This window comes from Pelodiscus sinensis, chromosome 2, assembly GCF_052426305.1.
Source record: "Pelodiscus sinensis isolate ZL-2025 chromosome 2, ASM5242630v1, whole genome shotgun sequence".
In the NCBI taxonomy this organism is placed as follows: domain Eukaryota; kingdom Metazoa; phylum Chordata; order Testudines; family Trionychidae; genus Pelodiscus; species Pelodiscus sinensis.
The window spans coordinates 71,887,893-71,907,235 of NC_143053.1; the positions used below are offsets into that span (position 1 = coordinate 71,887,893).

Below are 19,343 nucleotides of genomic sequence, written 5' to 3' on the forward strand. Positions count from 1 at the left end.
ATTGATAAGTGCCCTGATCACTCACAAAAGTACTTGTGTTCAAGAACTATATGAGTTCAAGGGATATTGATTGATAAACACCAAAAATCAAAGGTACACTACATTAAATAGTATTAATTTATTCCTAGTACATCCTATTGGACTGTGAAGAAATCAAGAGCTCTAGTAAATTCAGGAGTAAGCACCGAGATGGTAAACTCTGAACTGTGACCAAAGAACAGCATCATTTGTCTTTTTTACTATACCAAGACTTAATTACACAGAACCAAAATGTCAAATCTTGGCATCATGCAATATAAAAAGCTTTAAGAGGATTCAAGTCCATTCCAATTACATTCTGTACATTTTGATGATATCACTCTGTCAATTTGAAAGAAAAATCTCTCTAAATTATTTGCATTCAATTTTAACCTCAAGTGCTGCTAATATAGGTCATCCAGAGGAGTTTGTACTGCAGCCAAACCTAGGCCTCAAATCAAACATCCAAAACTCAGAGTTATAAAAGCCATTTAAAATCTCTGTCAGTTTGTCAGAAAAGTGCAAATCACTTCCTTTTTCTTGCCACAGAAGTAAATAACAACATCAACAAAGACTCCCTCTTAACCCTTGTACAGATATATATTCACTGCAAGGTCTGATAAATAGTAAATTCATATTTATCTACCGCAGTAGTTTGTCTGCATATTACTTACACCATTTGGAGACATGTGCTCTTCTACACACATAAAGATGCAATTATTAATCTACTCAGGAAAATAAAGGGAGTTAGGAAACTACGTCTACGCAGCAGGGCTAAAGTCAAATTAAGCTACACAACTTCAGCCAAAGGCAAGCTTGGGACAAGAGGCACACTTATGCAGCTCCCAGCCAGCAGCACTCTCAGGAAGGCTTCCCTGCCTCCTAGCAGCCCCAGACTGCTTTGTCCCACCTGGCTTTCTGTGCTGCAGGGGGAGGGTTAGCGAGCTGTCCCTGCCCTCAGCAAAATCTCTCAGAATCTATTGGCCAGAAACCAACCAATGGGAGCTGAGAAACTGTGCTGCACTGTTCTTGCCCCCAGCAAAATCTCTCAGGTCCCATTGGCCTGTTTCCAGCCAATAGGCACTGAGAGATTTTGCTAGAGGCAGGGATAGGGTGTGAAGTCTATTCCTCTCCCCACAGTGCAGAGAACCATAGGGAGCAATCAGCCACTTTGAGCAGCACTGCTTCCTGCCATAGAAATGAGCCAGATTAGAAGGCTTGGTGGACTGGATCAGGCCTGTGGGCTATAACTTGCACACCCCTGCTCGAGGCCCTCTTTCCACTCAGTAATAGCTTAGTCACAAAAGTATTCCCAAGTATATGAAGGACAGTATCCAACTTGATGAAAGTTGGTATTGGAATTTAATTAGACAAATACACAAGTAAAACAGCACTATATGGCAGATGATGAGGAAGTGGAAAAAGTGAGGTGACAAATACAAAAATGTACCAGGTTATACAGGGCTGGGATTTTGGTGGATGTACAGGAAAGGTATTTCAAAAATACAGGCAGTCCCCGGGTTACGTACAAGATAGGGACTGTAGGTTTGTTCTTAAGTTGAATCTGTATGTAAGTTGGAACTGGCTCCAGATTCAGCCGCTGAATCTGGACACCAGTTCTGACTTACATACAGATTCAACTTAAGAACCCCAGGCGTCCCCAAGTCAGCTGCTGCTGAAACTGATCAGCAGCTGATTCCAGGAAGCCTGGGGCAGAGCAACTCTGCCTCGGGCTTCCTGTAGTCAGCCGCTGGTCAGTTTCAGCAGCGGCTGACTTGGGGACGCCTGGGGTAGAGCAGCTCGGGTGCTGCTGGGTTGGTCCAGTAGCGCGGCCGCTCCTCGGCGCTACTGGACCAACCCAGCAGCACCCCAGCTGCTCTGCCCCAGGCGTCCTGATTCAGCCACTGCTGAAACTGATCAGGACTCCTGGGGCAGAGCAGCTGGGGTGCTGCCGGGTTGGTCCAGCAGCGCCAAGGAGCGGTGCTGCGGGACCAACCGGCAGCACCCCACCTGCTCTACCACAGGCCCCGGGGCTATGCTCCACATCTCCCTGGTCTGCTGGGGGGGGCACTAGCTGCGTTCCCCCCCCAGCAGACCAGGGAGACGCGGAGCAAAGCGGCGGAGGACCCGGGCCGGACCGCGGCGCTTCCAGATCAGCTGGAAGCGCCGCAGGTCCGGCCCGGGTCCTGTGCGGCTTTGCTCAGCGTCTCCCTGGTCTACAGACCAGGGAGACGCTGAGCAGAGCGACGCAGGACCTGGGGCCGGACCCGCGGCCGCTTCCAGATCAGCTGAGCAAAGCCGCGCAGGACCCGGCCTGACCCGCGGCGCTTCCAGCTGATCTGGAAGTGGCCGCGGGTCCAGCCCCGGGTCCTGCGCTGCTCTGCTCCCCGTCTCCCTGGTCTGCTGGCTCCCGCAGCAGACCAGGGAGACGGGGAGCAGCTTTTCTCGCCCCGGAGGAGGCGGGCGGCGGGACCAGGCGTCCCGCCGCTTGAGTCCTCCGGGGCGAGAAAATCCCCTTTCGTAACTGCGGATCCGACGTAAGTCGGATCCGCGTAACTCGGGGACTACCTGTAGCCACAAAAGTCCCACTGTGAATAAGTGTAAAGTTATTATAATTTGTAACCTAAAATATGCCTATTCTTATTCAATCAATGAATATGATTTTTTTCTTAATTATGACATTAAAGGCTAAAGAGAGGAAACAGAATTGAATGTTTAAAGCCCTGACACATCAGACCTTCCAGTCTGGCCAAATTAAATAAAAACTGTATGAATATAGATTAAGGAATGATCCTAATTTTTTAATTCTGAATCTAAAAATAAACAAATAAGTAAAATGAATTGGGTACAATGGAGTAAGATTAAAAGGGCTAAGGCCACATTCCTACTTTCTCTCCCGTGTCATATATCAGTACCAGGCAAATTAGTTGAAACTATAGTTAAGAATAGAATTGTCAGATACATAGATGGACATAATTTTTTTTTTTGGGGGGGGGGGAGAGGGGAGAAGTCAACATGGTTTCTGTAAAGGGAAATAAAGCCTTACTAATCTACTAGATTTCGTTGAGGGGGTCAGCAAGCATGTAGACAAGGGAGATCCAGTGGATATAGTATACTCAGATTTACAAAAAGCCTTTGACAAGGTCCCTCACCAAAGGCTCTTAAGTAAAGTACGTTGTCATGGGATAAGAGGGAAGGTCATTTCATGGACTGCTAACTGGTTAAAGGACAATAAACAAAGGGTAGGAATAAATAGTCGGTTTTCAGACTGGAGAGAGGTAACTAGTGGTGTCCCCCCCCAAGGGTCTGTACTGGGACCAATCCTATTTAACCTATTTATAAATGATCTGGAGAATGAGGTAAAAATGAGGCGGCAAAATTTGCAGATGATACTAAACTGCTCAAGATAGTTAAGACCAAAGCAGACAGTGAAAAGCTTCAAAAGGATGTCATAAAACTAGATGATTGAGCAACAAAATGGCAAATGAATTTTAATGTTGAACAATGCAAAGTAATGCACACTGGAAAAATTATCTCAATGTGTATCAGCAGTCAAAAAAGCAAACAGAATGTTAGGAATCATTAAAAAGGGATAGAGAATAAGACAAAGAATATCTTATTATTTCTATATAAATCCATTGTATGTCCACATCTTGAATACCGCATCTCAAAAAAGATATATTGGCATTGGAAAAGGTTCAGAAAAAAGTAACAAAAATGATTAGGGGTTTGGAATGGGTGCCATATTAAGAGAGATTAATAAGACTGGGACTTTTCATCTTAAAAAAGAGGAGACTAAGGGAGGATATGATAGAGGTCTATAAAATCTTAACGGGTATGGAGAAAATAAATAAGGAAAATTATTTACTTGTTCCCATAACATAAGAACTAAGGGTCACCTAATGAAAATAATAGGTAGCAGGTTTAAAACAAACAAAAGGACATTTTTCTTCACGTAGCACACAGTCAACCTGTGGAACTCCTTGCCAGAGGATGTTGTGAAGACTAGGACTTTAACAGGGTTCAAAAAAGAACTAGATAAATTCATGGAGGTTAGATCCATCAATACTTATTAGACAGAATGGGTAGGATGGTGTCCCCAGCCTGTTAGTCAGAGGCTGGAAATGGATGTCAGGAGAGGGATCACTTGATCATTACCTGTTCTGTTCACTCTCTTTGGGAAGACAGGATGCTGGGCTAGATGGGCCTTTGGTCTGACCCATTATGGTCATTCTTATGTTCTATTTATTATTTTCAAATGACAGCTTCTCTGGAACTGATGATGACAAATTTTAAACATTAATATTGATAGTCCTCACTCAGCCAAGCCTCTCATGAATCAACTTACAAAAACACTTTTCAGAATGAGCCTCTAATTTTGCAAGTACAATATGTTGTATGTGCAAATATTTGAATTTGCACATATAAACAGTGTTTATACAATTCAAGCAAAAATATATTTGCATGTACAAATTCTAGGCAACATGTTTGGGATCATTTAGATTCTCACCCATCTATTATTTATTGGGCTATTTATAATGCATTTATCACCACTATATCTGAAACACTTGCATTTTGCACCCTGGTAGAAGGATAACAAATTCCAGAGACACACACTGGTTTTTATAAAAGTTTAGGCATGCTGCTCCAGCATGACTAAACAACTGCCTCCAGGTCAGCCTCAAGTCATGTATTTGGGTGAGAGGGTAGGGGTAAAAAAACACAATGGAGGATTTCTGTATTCAGCACCTCCTGCTGCACAACTTCCAGAGACACAAAATTCAAGGGGAAGAAAGGTCAAAACAAGGGGAGAAATTCCATACCTTTCAAATAGACCATCTTTGAATACTTCTTGACAAATGACAGATGTTGGAAAATTACTATTCCTCATTTAAATTCAGTCTGAGAACAGTAACTGAATATACCTTGATTGTTGCTTTAGGGATGGAAAATTACCGGTGCAAATTGCTGGTTTTCTACTCCCTAAACTGGTTCCCTACCACTAGGTATTACATGCAGAATAACAATGCTACTTTTATAATTCTTCCATATTCTTTCCAGAATCATTAGGCGTTTCATAATTGGTGCATAGACACAAAACTGGGAGGAAGGAAAAAAAGAGGGAATGGTAAGATGTTTATATGCTACAAAATTTCCCTAACTATAGGCTGTGATTCACTTTAGGACCAGTCTAAACTACAAAATTAGGAGCCTTTTACGACATCAGTAGTGTGAAAAATCTACACTGAGCGGCAATGTAAAGTTGACCCAAGACTAATTCTTCTATGAACCTAGCTGCTTTTACCTATGCTGAAAGGAAAATCCCTGCTGGTGACATACGTGTATCTACACAACACTACAATTGTACCTCTGTAGCATTTTAAGTGTAGGCAAGCCCTTGGTGTTGTATGCATTTAGGAGGAGAAGGGGAAAGGAAGTGATTATAATGAAGGTGATGGCGAATACAAAACTGTGCATAATAGTAGTTCCATGAGAAACAGTGAGTGAGCTAGCAAATGTACATGTACATAATAATAGCAAAACCACAGATTAGCAGAAATCCTACTTTTTCTTCAACAAAATAGCAATCTTCAGAGGAGACTACTTTCAGCAGAGGAACATGCTGAAATGAAGTATGATGCTTGATCACACCATTCCCACCTTCTCTCCTTTACTGACCATCACCTGCTTGGAACTTCTCTTGCACAATAGCTAGTCTACTACAATTCTGATAAAATATAGCAACAAAGACAAATTCTTAACAAAATATTCTATCATTTTATTAGTTGTTATCCAGGAAGGACTGCTGAGCAGAGATTAGATCCACCTACTGAAGAAGGCAAAGAAAGTATTTAGATACAAACTGGCTAACCTAGTGAGGAGGGCTTTAAACTAGGTTCAAGGGAGGGCAGGTGACCACAGCTCACAGGTAAGTAAAAAAACATGGAGACCTGGGAGAATCATCAAAATTTCAGGTGAGCATTGTTTGTAATATCAGGATAAAGAAGAGACAAGACAGAATGAGGATACAAGAGAGAGAAATCAAATTGGTATCTTAGAAGTCTGTCCACTGTGAGAAGTATGGAGGATATGCAGGAAGAACTCCAAATACTAAATAAATAACCACCTCAGAGAGACTTGGTGGGATAATACACAGGACTGAAATATTGGTATTGAAGGTTACAGCTTGCTTAAAAAGGACTGGTAAGGAAAAAAAGGGAGGAGGTGTAGTCTTGTATATAAAAATGTATATACTTGAACTAAGATTGATGTGGTAATGAAACAAAATAGTTAAAAGTCTCTGGGTAAAGATAAGAGGCAAAAAACAAGGGTAATGTCATAGTAGGGATCTACTACAGACCACCTATCCAGGAAGAAGAGGTTGATGAGGCTTTTTTTAAACAATAAAATCATCCAAAGCATAGGACTTGGTGGAAGACTTCAACTATCTAGATAACTTTTGGGAAAACAGCATAGCAGGGCCCAGATTATCCAACAACTTTTTGGAATATATTAGAGACAATTTATTTCAGAAGGTGAAAAAATGCTACTGGGGTGGGCAAGCTGTTCTAGATTTGTTGTAGCAGGTCTAGTAAGGACCCACAAAACTGAATGCTGATGGCGCCCCTGTCAACCCTGGTACTGAACAGGGTTGCAAGTAGCAAGGGAAGTTGACAGGAGTTTCTCCCATTGACTTCTCACAATGGGACCACAGAAGAAATTTGATTTAAGGTACATCAACTCCAGCTATGCTGTTTTCGTAACTGGAGTTGCTTATCTTAAGTCAATTTCTCTCCCAGTGTAGACCTGGCTTGAGGGAATGGGGAGGTAAGATCTCATGGGAAGCATCTCTAAGGGTATATCTAGACTACATGCCTCTGCCAACAGAGGCATGTAAATTAGACATACCGACATAGACAATGGACTAGGGATTTAAATATCCCCCACTTCATTACAACAAAAATGGCCACTACGTTGTGCCGGCTCAGCTGATTGTCGGCACAACGCAGCAGTCAAGACGCGGATCGGTTGACAGGGAAAGGGATAGGTCGAGGCATAAGGGATCGGTTGACAATGGCTTTTCCTGTCGACTGATCCGCGTCTTGACTGCTGCGTTGTGCCGACAATCAGCTGAGCCAGCACAACGTGGTGGCCATTTTTATTTTAATGAAGCGGGGGATATTTAACTCCCCACTTCATTGAGTATGTCAGTATGTCTAATTTACGTGCCTCTGTCGGCAGAGGCATGTAGTCTAGACATACCCTAAGAGCAAAAACAATTGAAGACAACTGACAGTTTTACAAAGAGACATTATTAAGAGCACAATAGCAAACTATATCACTGCATAGGAAAGAGAAGAAGTATGACAAGAGACCACCCTGACTTAACCAGATCTTCAAATGATCTGAAAGTAAGTATGAAAAAAGTCCTACAAAAAGGGGAAACTAGGTCAAATTATGAAGGATGAATATAAACAAACAACACAAGTATGTAGGGCAAAATTAGAATGGCCAAGGCACAAAACAAGCTCAAACTAGCTAGAAACACAAAGGGTAACAAGAAAACATGCTACAAATACGTTATTTAATGAAGAGGGAAAAACAACAGAAAATGTGGCAAAGGTGCTTAATGACTTTTGTTTCCATTTTCACCCAGAAAGTGGTGATTGGATGGCTAGCATAGTGAACGCCAGCAAAGATGGGGTATAATCAGAAGCTAAAATAGATGAGGATGTGGGTGCAAATTTTGTATCTGCACAGGGCTCCCGTGATCAGGGCTATGCTTTCCTTATAGAAGGGACAAAGAAGGAAAAAGCAAACAACCCTATTGTAAAGAACACTAAGGCCTAATTTTCACTTAAAAATTAGATTGACCCAATTATTTCACTTAGGGATATGAAATGTCATGCCCTGGGCACTGCAGTTAGCTCAACCTCATCCCCAGCACAGATGTGACTAGGTTGGTGAAAAAACTCTTCTACCTCTGAGAGAGGGGGAATAATTAAGTTGACAGAAAATCCCCCCTCTGTTGATGTAGAAATCATTTGCATTACAGCATGCAGTGGTGTAGATGTAGCATTGCAACTGCAGTATGGGAAGGACAGACATAACTCTACTCAGGAAAGAAAAAAAAACAGAGGAAATGTTTAGACCTTGGGCTGCAGTGGATATGTTTTCTCAAACTGTTAAGGGAACTATTAAAAAGCCTTTCAACTAGCAATCAGACTACTTTATGAGAATATTAAAAGCATACATCTTTGCTCACGAGAAGCAGCTGAAAAGAGGAAAAATCAGGGAAAATGTTCTAGTTCATGAATTGCAGGGAAGAGCCTTCAGTTACTTATTTCCTGTTTACTTCCCACTTGAAAAATTATACCCCAGAAATCTAATGCAATTAAAAATCCATCATACATTTTAGTTGAGAAATGTTTTGTTGAAAAAATGAATGGAATGCTGTAAACAGAGTAAAGTCTTACACAAAAGAAAACGTTTTGACAGATGCTAACATCTGTGAGCATGCATCTAAATGACTCTCCTTTCCACCTCAGACCTTTTTCACAATAAAACCCACTGATTTTAAAAGGATCTTTCACACCTCAAGCTGAGACTTTCCTTAAGTTAGACACTGTGTCTTACCTAAACACCAGTAGAACTGTTAGAAATGGTAGCTGTAACATTTAGGACAAACTGAAACAAAAATATCCCAAAACTGCTAAAAGAAAGAAGAGAAAGAAGAAAGATGATCCTGATAAGAGTTTACAAATCAGTTTCAGTGGACTGGTGCAGGTCATTACATCCTTTTTACGTGGCATTATATAGGCATACGCTGCATAGAAACTCTCAACAGCCTGCTAGGAACAATCCTAGCAGACATGATTGTTGTTTTTTGCTACCCTAATCAAACTAGAAATGTACATTATCTCTATTCCTCTGTTTGTACTCACAAACACTTGGGTTTCACTACTATTTTGCTTCTTTGGGATTCTGTTTGTATGGCAGAGTCAGCCTTGGCTACTTGTTAGGGCCCTGACAAAAAAAGTGACTGGAAAATAAAAGATAAAAGAAGGAAAGAACTATTCGTAACTGAGAGGGAAAAGGAGGTGATATACTTTTTTTTTAAGGTATATATTCTGAGAATAGAATGTTACTGTAAGCTAGAATTTTAAAAGTCAGGTGGGAAGCAGGTCAGGAGATACACTAAGGGTATGTCTAGACTACATGGCTCTGTCCCCAGAGACATGTAGATTAGTTTACTAGACATACCCAAATGAAGCGGCAATTTAAATAATCGCCACTTTTAAATTAAAATGGCTGCCGCACTGTGCCAATCAACTGTTCGGCGTGACAGTGCTGTAGTCTGGACGCTCCGCGGTCAACATCAAAGGCATCTGTCGACCTCCCCGGTATGCCTCGTGGGATGAAGTTTACTGGGGAGGTCGACAAATGCCTTTGATGTCGACCACGGAGCGTCCAGACTACAGCGCTGTGCCGCCAAACAGCTGATCAGCACAGCGCGACAGCCATTTTAATTTAAAAGATGCAGCGATTATTTAAATCGCCACTTCATTTGGGTATGTCTAGTAAAGTAATCTACATGGCTCTGGCGACAGAGCCGTGTAGTCTAGACTAGACATACACTAAGAGAATTAAACAGAAAATTCCTTTATTCACCCACAAAGATTCTAAAATGTGGATTCACAGCCATAACTAGCATTATTCTCTTGAAAGTTACTAAGCTTTTCCTCAAGAAGGCACTCCTTTTTTCCAACCCCAAATCTTCTGAGCTCTAAGACTGGTGAATTATCTAGTAACCCTTCAAACTTTGAGTATTGATTACACTATTACATAATGATTCCTGGCCTGAAGGGATAAAACTAACCAACTACATTTTCCTGAACCAAAGTAGCCCGCCCACAACAAGCTGAGAACAGGATCCAAATTATACACTGCTTGATACCACAAACACAAAATACAAGGCTGACTCAGCAAGTCAGGAATTTCATCAGCAGAATGCTCCTTAAAACAACTGGGGTCTTTTTTTGTATTTTCTTACCAATTAGGCCCTCTCTCAAAAGAGCCAAAAAAAAGTAATGTTGATGGAAATGGTTTCTGATGACACTTCTGCTCCATATCTCCATCTAGGGATGGTCTGAATCTATTCAGGCAAACCTATTCAGAATTCTCCAAACAGCTGTCTCTAAACACATGTAAGGCAATTTCACTAATTTGTAAAAGCTATTCTTAAGAGGGGAGAGCAGCAGCAATACACTGTCAGACAATAATGGGAAAGAAAAAGAATCATGTTGAGGCACATTTCTTCCTTTTCCCGCTCTCCAAACATGAATAGGTAATCTATAACAGCAGTTCTTAACTAGAGGGAATGGCAAATAGTATGGTTTTTAAGTTTCCTGGAAAATGTCCAGACCCCAAAATGTCATTGATTCACAGATAATAAAGATGCAAAAGACTTATTAGGTCATCTACCTACCAATAAAGGATTACACCTTCCTGTAGGTACAAGCTATATAAATACCCTTGCAGTACGCCATACAAAGCTAGATATATAGTTTTAGTACTTTGTTCATGTAAATTATATTAGCAATAGTTTTTAAAAATTTTCCTAAGAGAAAATTCCAAAGTCCTGCTCACAATTTATAAGTATCTTTGCAAAACTTAAGGTACGCAGAACAAAACACTATATTCCAGGTGTAAATCCAGAAAAGCCAGGCAGACAACCAGGACTAACATCTTGCTCCATTTTATTTTCTTCTGCCTTTTTTTTTTAAAGGCAGTAAAACAAAATGCTTTTCCATTGCAAGGATGTTTAGATGCTATAACAATAAGAAAACTGTAAAACTATTTGTCAGAAAGAAACAGCTTAAATCAATGAATTGTTGGGCTGCCCTGATATGTAGTTCTAACTTCTGCTCACTCATATTGTCTCATAAGATACACATCTTGTTTTCATGATAGAAATGTTTTCTGCAAGGAAAAGAATTGGCAACTAGTTTAAGGGATTGTCATAAGGGATGGTCACTTGTCTCAGGAAATGCTTGTGATGAAAGATTAGGAATTGACTGGCCTCTGCTCAGCATCATAAGGCTTACAGAGAAGTGAGGATAAGCAATTTCAATGAATTTCTGAAGCTAGTGGCATTCTAACAAGCCTTCTACTGCCGACAGGAGTGTGACTGCAAGAATCCCTAAGGCTTGAAGGGCCCCTCTTGAGTCTCCTTAGTTGCCCCAAAGGGTCTGAGAGACTTTATCTATGTATAACCTCACTCTTGTGCACCTCCAAAACTCTGCAGGAACTTCCTGAGATCTTAAAAGGCATATGCACTCAAAACTCTGACAGCCTGCAACCTTCACTTAACCATAATAAAGCTTTTTGTAGGCAAACAAAATTTAATGCATTTTCTCTATAAAGTTTCAAAATCAATGTGATATGAAAGTGCTAAGATATGAAACCCCAGAAAAGGGAGATTTAATACAAATCCTGGGGTTTACAGCCACACACACACTCATTTTATTTCATTCTTTTGCAATTCTGCTTTGCACTTCTAGGATTAAACCAATGAGAGCCAGAAGTTGCAACAATAGCCAGTACTGTTGCCATCAAATGGGAACTGCATTTGTAGAAGGCAAAAGAAAACATAGAAGAAGATGAAAATGCTGTCTAAGCTACTAGGTATTGATATAGATGTTAGTGACTATCCAATAAGTAAATGTTGAGTAGCCACTCAACTAGTCGCTTCCCCCGCCCGTGCTGCCTCTATCAGAGAGAGGCAACAAAGGGGAGAGAAGCAGGAGCTAGTTCTGGGGGGAACCTGAGCAGCCCCTGCCTGTGGCCAGCCCTCAACGCTGCGAGCAAGGGATGGTCCAGCATCAGCTTCTCTTCGCTCTGGACAGAAATGTCCGCTACAAACAGGGTCCGCTGGATTCAGTGCGAGCCAGGACCGAGCAGACCTGGCTCATGCTGATCACTGCACCTCTGCGTTTTAAATGTAGTAAAAGTCCAGTGGCTCTTACTATATTTAAAATGCGGAGCAGCAGTGTGGGTGGCTCTAGACCTGGCTCCCGGAGCTTTCTCTGCTGTGGCTCCGCACATCAGCGCTTATAGACTAATCCTAAAGTCGATACAAATTGTATCGGCTATACGATTAGGCACATAATCGCATTTTAACATCCTTAGGTATTGAAGGCCTTGTATGTACTGGAGATTTTGCATAGATCCTGATGTAACCATGCAGCACAAATCACTTTCACACTGATGCATGTAGGATGAAATGCTGGCCCCACTAAAGTCAATGGGAGTTTTGCTACTGAGTTCAGCAGGGCCAAACTTCCCCAATGGGCTCAACTGGTGCAACTACATCTTAAGACAAACTGTTAATTACTCCATCTATATGTAAGGGGACTGTTACCCCTTACTAAAACTCTGTGGGAGTTTTTTGGTTTTGCCAGCTTCCAGTTTCAGAAGGGGAAGGGTTCATGAGACTGACAGACCCCAGAGACAATGGAAAGCAGCCAACACTCCATCTCAGCCTGAATGACAGGTTGGACAGGCCAGTGAGGAAGGGGAGAGGCCAGGCTCCGTCCTCCCTGTGAGCTGGGATTGTTCTGGTTCTCTCTGAGCAAACAGAGAGCTGAGACACAGCCTAAGGAGTGCAAGCCGTGTGCAGAAGAAGTCCTGCAAAAGGAACAGAGAGCTGAGAGACAGCCCAAGGAGTGCAAGCTGTGTGCTGAGGGGCAGTTTTTGCAGCAGTTGAGCCTGACACACACAGCTCAAGGAGCGCAGACCCTGTGTTGAGCAGCAGACTGGCAGTGCTCAGAGAGCCAAAAGGAACAGAGAAGCAACGCAAGAAGCTAGAGAGTGGCCAAGCAGCACCCTGCAGCTGGATGTAGTGAGCAGCTGGGAACTGCAAAGTGTGGGGAGAGGCTCTGGACTGGGAGAGGGGTCTGGCCACTTAGAGCTTGAGGCTGTGTGGTCACTGACAGAGCAAGCGTGTCCAGCCTGCAGCCCCTCCCCCCTCCGCAGCACATCCAAGGCCTCTAAGGAAGAGACTGTGGACTGTCCTTACACTCTGCAGGCTGCTGTTTTGATGTCCCTGTGCTACAGAGCAGGGCTGTTGGTTAAATGAGAACACTTCTCATTTTTTTCTTATTCTATTCTCTTTAATCTGTTGATGTTTAATAAATTGTATTTGCTTTGAACCTTATGAAGTGATCACTGGGCCACGGCGGCCTGCAGTGTAAAGAGAGCACCTCGGAGTGGGGACACCCTAACTCCTGCCCCTAGTGACTACAAGGTCGGGGATTAAGCCCCAGGAAACCTGGGCCCAGCCTTGTTGGGGTTTCAAGGGCTCAGCTATTCAGGAGAGTGGAGAGGGAGACCTCAGGATCAGGGAGGCCATGGGGTAAAGGAAGTGGGAGCGGGGACTCAGATCCTTTCGCTGGTCCATTTCACCGGGGTGGTATAGAAGCCAGGAAAGTTCCCCACAATAGCGGGACCATTCCCCCGCTTACATATAAAATAAAGCTAATTTTTCTTTCCTATTTTAAAAGGGTGTTATAGGAGGAACAATAATTTGTTAAGTGCTTTAAAGATTGAAAGAGTTCAGCAACGGTTAGGTAACAGAAGTAGTAATTGTACAATGTAACATGTAATAATATAAGACAGGCACATAATAATAATCTATTTTAAATTATTATTCAGTCATTCATTTTAAAACTTGCTGCAGCACAAGAAACTTTGGCAAGAGGTCAGCTCCTCCTCCCACTCATGTAACATCAGCGGTGCTCTGAAATTGTGTGTATTTGGGCAAGTGTAATATTATTACAACTAGAACATTATGACTTACTTATTATATTTAGCCATTATTAGCTGAGGGCATCAGAATGCCAGATTCAGCTTCTCTTCTGTTTTGTATCCCTGATAATATAACCCTACTAGACCAGTTTGCAAGTGTTTTATTACTCACCTAACATTTGGCAGATCTGAATTTAAAATTGGTGTTCCATAATTAATTGGGTTATTTCCTTGATGCTGCCATCTGAAACCCTCTCTTCCTGGTAGATAGTACACCCTTTGGACCACCACTTGTACCTGCACTTCTTTCCACCCTGCTGCTCCTTGGCTTTCCACTACTTCAAGGAGAGAGTCATTTGGGGCATTGAGTACAAAGGGATGTAGTTTGGACTCAGCGTTGCTGTGAGTCTGTACAGTCTTTGGTGTAATAGTATTGGTACAAGCAACCTGGTAAAGACAAAGTCATAAACTAAATTACTTTATGTACTATGAAAATATGTAGTGATGCAAAGTAAAATTCAACAAAGATTCATTATAGAAAAGCATCACAAGATTATTATAAAAGTATTTAGTACATATAAACTATAACTTACGTACCATGCTTTTATCTAGGATTTTAAATAAAATCCTACAGTTCAGCACACAGTGCTCTCTTGTGTATAACTGCTGCCCCCCCGCAACCCGTCTCCCCCATTAATGAAATTCAGTTCATGTGAGATAAAGTTAACGGGGAAGAACATGAATAAGCATTAGTATTTTTCACCCTGTGTTATGTTTTACTTAGTTCATGGTAGTTCTATTGCTTCCTTTTAAATTGTAGCAGTCATCTTCAAGACACTCTACAACTTCTAAATTAAGGGAAAATAAAAGGGTGCAGAGTTTTAGAAAGCAATAATTCAACTCTCAAATTGCTGAGCTACAATTTCAAAGGATCCAGATTACTGATGAGGAAAACGGGAACCCTAATCTATTTTCCATTCTTTCACTACAACTGTAAAAAAGTACATTTATTTTGGAATAAAAACCATGCTGTCTGCTGCTTCAGTCCATATCAATAATCACATTCATCCCCATTTTAAACATTAGCCATCTCTTATAGCGAAACTGTTGCTTTTTTCAATCTCTCCTCTGACAACCTTATTCTAAACCCTATTTTCAGTATGCTTTTAGAGAAACACTATATAAAATTAATCTCTACTAGATGTCACTAGTAAACATGGATTTGTCCTGATACTAGTCAAATTAGTACCAAATTCCTTTTCACATCAGGAGGACCAGGACTATCTTCAAGAACATCGTGCAGTTAAAAGTGCACTTGTTACCAGAAAGGATTCATGGCCACTCAGTCCTTGCTCATTATTAATTTTGTGCACTTGAGTAGCTAAATCAACATACTTGCGACCAGTACAAATTCCATTATAGATGCACTGAATCAATGTATAAAGAGATTTGTGCCTCTGCAGAGAAGCTATACTGGTGCAAAAATGCCCCATGTAAAAAAGTTTGACACAATGAACTTCTAAGCTGAAATTTCAAAGGAAGTATTTGTGTTTTTAGAAGTTTGTTGTGTTTAGTTTTGAAAAAACAAAGCCAATGATGGTTTGGATAAAAGACCCATATTTTTCTGATTCCGCCAAAGAGTAGAAGCATGAGAAAATTATTCTGGTTTCAGCACATCTATAGTGAAAATTGGTTAAAAATGTGAAATCCAATTAGGATTTGATTTGATATATCTAAAATTTTCATTCCCAGGTCTAAAAAAGGGGGTAAGATATGATGAGAACAGTGAAGGATTTGCAAGGGAGTCATCTGAGACTATCACCAAGATTTTCAAAAGTGACAAGTTATTTTGGGTGCCTCAATTTTTGGGCATCCAACCAGAGGGGCTGAATAAGCTTCCACAGGCACAGATGATGACGGCACTGCATCTCCAGAAGGAGCATGGCTTCAAGCAAAAGGGGCAGCGGTGGGGCAGCTAGCCCTCTGTGCCACCTAGACTGCAACTCTGCCCCTCCCACAAACTCCAGAGCCACACGGAGCATGCCACATGGCGCTTCAGAGGCGATTAATAGGGCCCAGGGCTCCAGCTGGTGCTGCAGTAGCAGCATCAGAGGCAGGAAGCACCAGGCCCCTTTGAATTACCAGGCCTCGGGGCAACTGCTTGCTTTGCCCCCCACCCGCCCTGGTTGGCAGACCTGCATCCAACAAATACTTTTCAAGAGACCAGAAAGTGCTAGACGTTCACTATCAACCACATCTCTTTAAAGAGTCATAATTATGCATCTGATGTTGAGATACCCACAATCACTGGTCATTTTTAAAAATCTTGATCTTCCTTCTATTAAAGGCAATCATTGGTGTTTTAAAGAAAGGATGAAGAGGAAGGGGAAGAAGGCTCAAAAGTGAGAGTATTGAATAGAAACACCTTAATTTATTAAGAAAATAGTCATTATTTAAAATTAGACTGGGTACTGAGCTACAAATAATAAGAGTGAATCAACAATTTTCAAAGCTGTGATAATGTCAGCAATATTATTTAGCACCAGAGTGAGGCACAACAAAATAATCTCAAAGCAGTTCAGCATTTGGCTGGCCAAAAGACTCTACTTGTAAAACAGTATTAAAACAAACAGCACATATTATTCAGTATTGGCAAAACAAGAGGGCAAGAAAGTACATCATCATTTCAATATTTCTGTTTTTATTATTATTTGCAAACATCTGGTCACCAACTTATTACAAAGTGCTAAACTTCAAACAAAATGAATCTTACCTGATTAACTGCAGATTCCTGGGGCAGACTGTCTCTGAGGTCATTTAATCGGAATATTTGTGCCAAAGATATAATGTTCCTTCTAATATGCAACGTCTCTGGACTACGTGTCTTATCTTTCACTTCTGTATGATCTCTGAGAAGGACCTTCTGACTAAAATATGTATTCATGATAACAGGGATATTTTCATTATGGAGAAGGAGCTTTTGCCTGGAACAAAAGAGTAATAGTAAAATATTGAACTATTTTTAAAAATGATACTACCATTAAACCTATTTTAAAAACTTCTTCCATGTGTCTCTCTTCCTCTTTGTGTGTGTTGGAGGGGAGGAGGGGGGAAAGGGGCTATGTCTAGACTACAGGCTTCTTTCAGAAAAACCTTTTTTTGGCAGAGATCTTCTGAATAAACTTCTTCCGAAAGAGAGCACCTAGACACAAAAGCGCATCGAAAAAGTGATCTACTTTTTTGAAAGATAGCGTCCACACTGAATGGATGCTATCTCGTATTTCAACTGTGATTACTATGGACGGGGTGGCCACCAGGGCACCTGTGCTTTTTCCTCTTTCCTCTTCTTTCAAACAAACTCCCTCTTCCCCATCCACACATGCCTTTTTCCAAAAGAGCTCTTTCAGAAAAAGGTTTCTTCTTCATTGAAAGAGGATTACCAATGCCAGAAAACCCCTCTATTCTTTCAATTTTCTTTCAGAAGAATGCGATTGCAGCGTAGACATAATTCAGGTTTTGTTGGGAAAGAGGCCTTGTAGTGTAGACATACCCTGCGTATGTATGTCTCTCTCTCATGCCTTTACTGGGCTATGCTTTACTGCATAGTATCTTGGCTCAAATTTATTTTTTCCCACAATGTTATTACTCTTGTAAAGCTTCCTTTCCAAACCTACTCTGGATCACTAGTATTTTGGCTCCTCTTACTATAGTACATCTCCAAACAGTTTTACACAGAACAATTTTTTTGCTAGTTGACTGAAGTAACAATTGGAAAAAAATGTATAACCTCAGAGTAATTCAGTGTCAAAACATGTTCTGATATTGACATTTGCTCTGACATGCACAAATGAGATAATCTTATGTTTTAAGATGGGCATTTTTGTACTCCAAGAATTTAAATCTACTGAAGCCAGTTAACAAAAACAACCACTAATCTAATTTTCTAGTGCTTGTCAAAAAAATCCATTTAGTGAGTTTATTGAAAGCTCTTTTCTCCCAATTAGATTAGTATCACTTGGAGTAAAACAAGGCCTCCCACCTTGGCAGCAAAGATACGGCTGACCTAGGTTCAGAAGCAACCTCAGGGCTCTAGTTTCCCAGGATGCTGCATAACAGTGGTGTTTTGTTTGCTTCATGTCCTTGTCTTCAGATCTGGGATTAAATACTACAGTAATATGGCAAAAATAAAACAAGGTGGAAAAATTCCTCACAAGTATTTGTTTCATATTATCATAAATACCGAATCATTCCACCTTCCCAGACTTCTTAATTTGTTCTTTCTGTTCACTATCAAAGTTGAGAAGCTCTACAGCTCTCTCTCACAGAAACTGAACAGCCATGGTAAATTAGATGGCGATGGAATCATCACTCTTTGATACTAGCCAATTAGCCTGTCATAAAACGGGATTTTCAGGTCTCTCTTCCACATCAGTCTTCTCTCCTGAGCCTCTGGTCTCTCGCTCTGGCTCTGGCTCTCTCTCTCTCTCCTCGTCCTCCTCCTTCTGCCCCTCCTTCCCCCCAGATTTCCTCTGCCTCCTGCCTCTCTCTTTCTCTTCTTCTCCCCCTCCTGCCTCTCTCTCAGGGGACCACAGAGCCCAAATGGCTGTTTGGGCCCTGCACTCCCCATGTAGCACGGGCCGCCCAGAGGGAACAGCCAGCATTTCAGCGTTACAGACTCACAGACATTGGGCTACTACTCTTTGATATAACAGGGCATGCTTTCTTTTTAAGCAATGCTAAGCAGCTTGCGTAAGTGGAATCTACAGGGTGCTCATCAATGAGACTGACCAGATTTCCTTTGCAGTTAGGATGGGAAAATACAGCAATTCAGCTGGTGTCCAATAGGGTAACTTGCATGCGGTATTAGGAAAACAATTAAAAAATGATCAGAAATCTATACCGGTATGCACTGAAACACAGAACACTGTAATATACTGCACCACAAAATAAAACAGTAACTGTTAGTAGTAGTAAGGTTTCTATTTATGCATCCTCCGGGCGCTGAGTGTTTGTAGGATTGCCAGGTGCCTGGCATTTTCGCCTCCTGGCCGGGGAAAAATTCAGAAAATACCGGACATCTCAGGTGTCCGGTATTCTCTGAATTTTTTACCAGATAGGAGGTGAAAATACCGGACTGTCCAGGTAAATACCGGACACCTGGCAACGCTACCCATCACTGACATACAGAATAAGGTGTGCACTAAATAAGGTGGGGATAATCAGAAACCTTTACCAAATTCATTATGAATTTCATGTGGGACAAGGCAGTGCCTCGTTTACTATGTGAACTGTACAAAAATGACTTTCACGACTTCTGCATCTGGCACAACCAATGTAGTCTGTTGTAGTTAAGATATTCAGATAAATATGTAGCTATAGTAAAATGTGGATGATGTCATGTTGTGACAAATAACATATGATGATCACATAATTAAACACTAGTTCACAGAGCACTCACAGAAAGGGGTGAAGTTAATATGTCACATTCAACTCTCGATTTAGTATGTCCTGATTCT

At 41.3% G+C, this 19,343-nt stretch overlaps 1 protein-coding gene across 1 annotated transcript in view; it reads right to left on the minus strand.

Moving 5' to 3' along the window:
- The window catches only part of SPIDR (scaffold protein involved in DNA repair), a 353,411-nt gene that overhangs the window by 89,836 nt on the left and 244,232 nt on the right, over positions 1-19,343 (minus strand). Inside the window, exons 9-10 of the mRNA XM_075920729.2 lie at positions 16,601-16,811; positions 14,000-14,274 (exon numbers count right to left, since the gene is read on the minus strand). Coding sequence (XP_075776844.2) covers positions 14,000-14,274; positions 16,601-16,811 — 486 coding nt within the window. The remainder of the gene's footprint in view (positions 1-13,999; positions 14,275-16,600; positions 16,812-19,343) is intronic.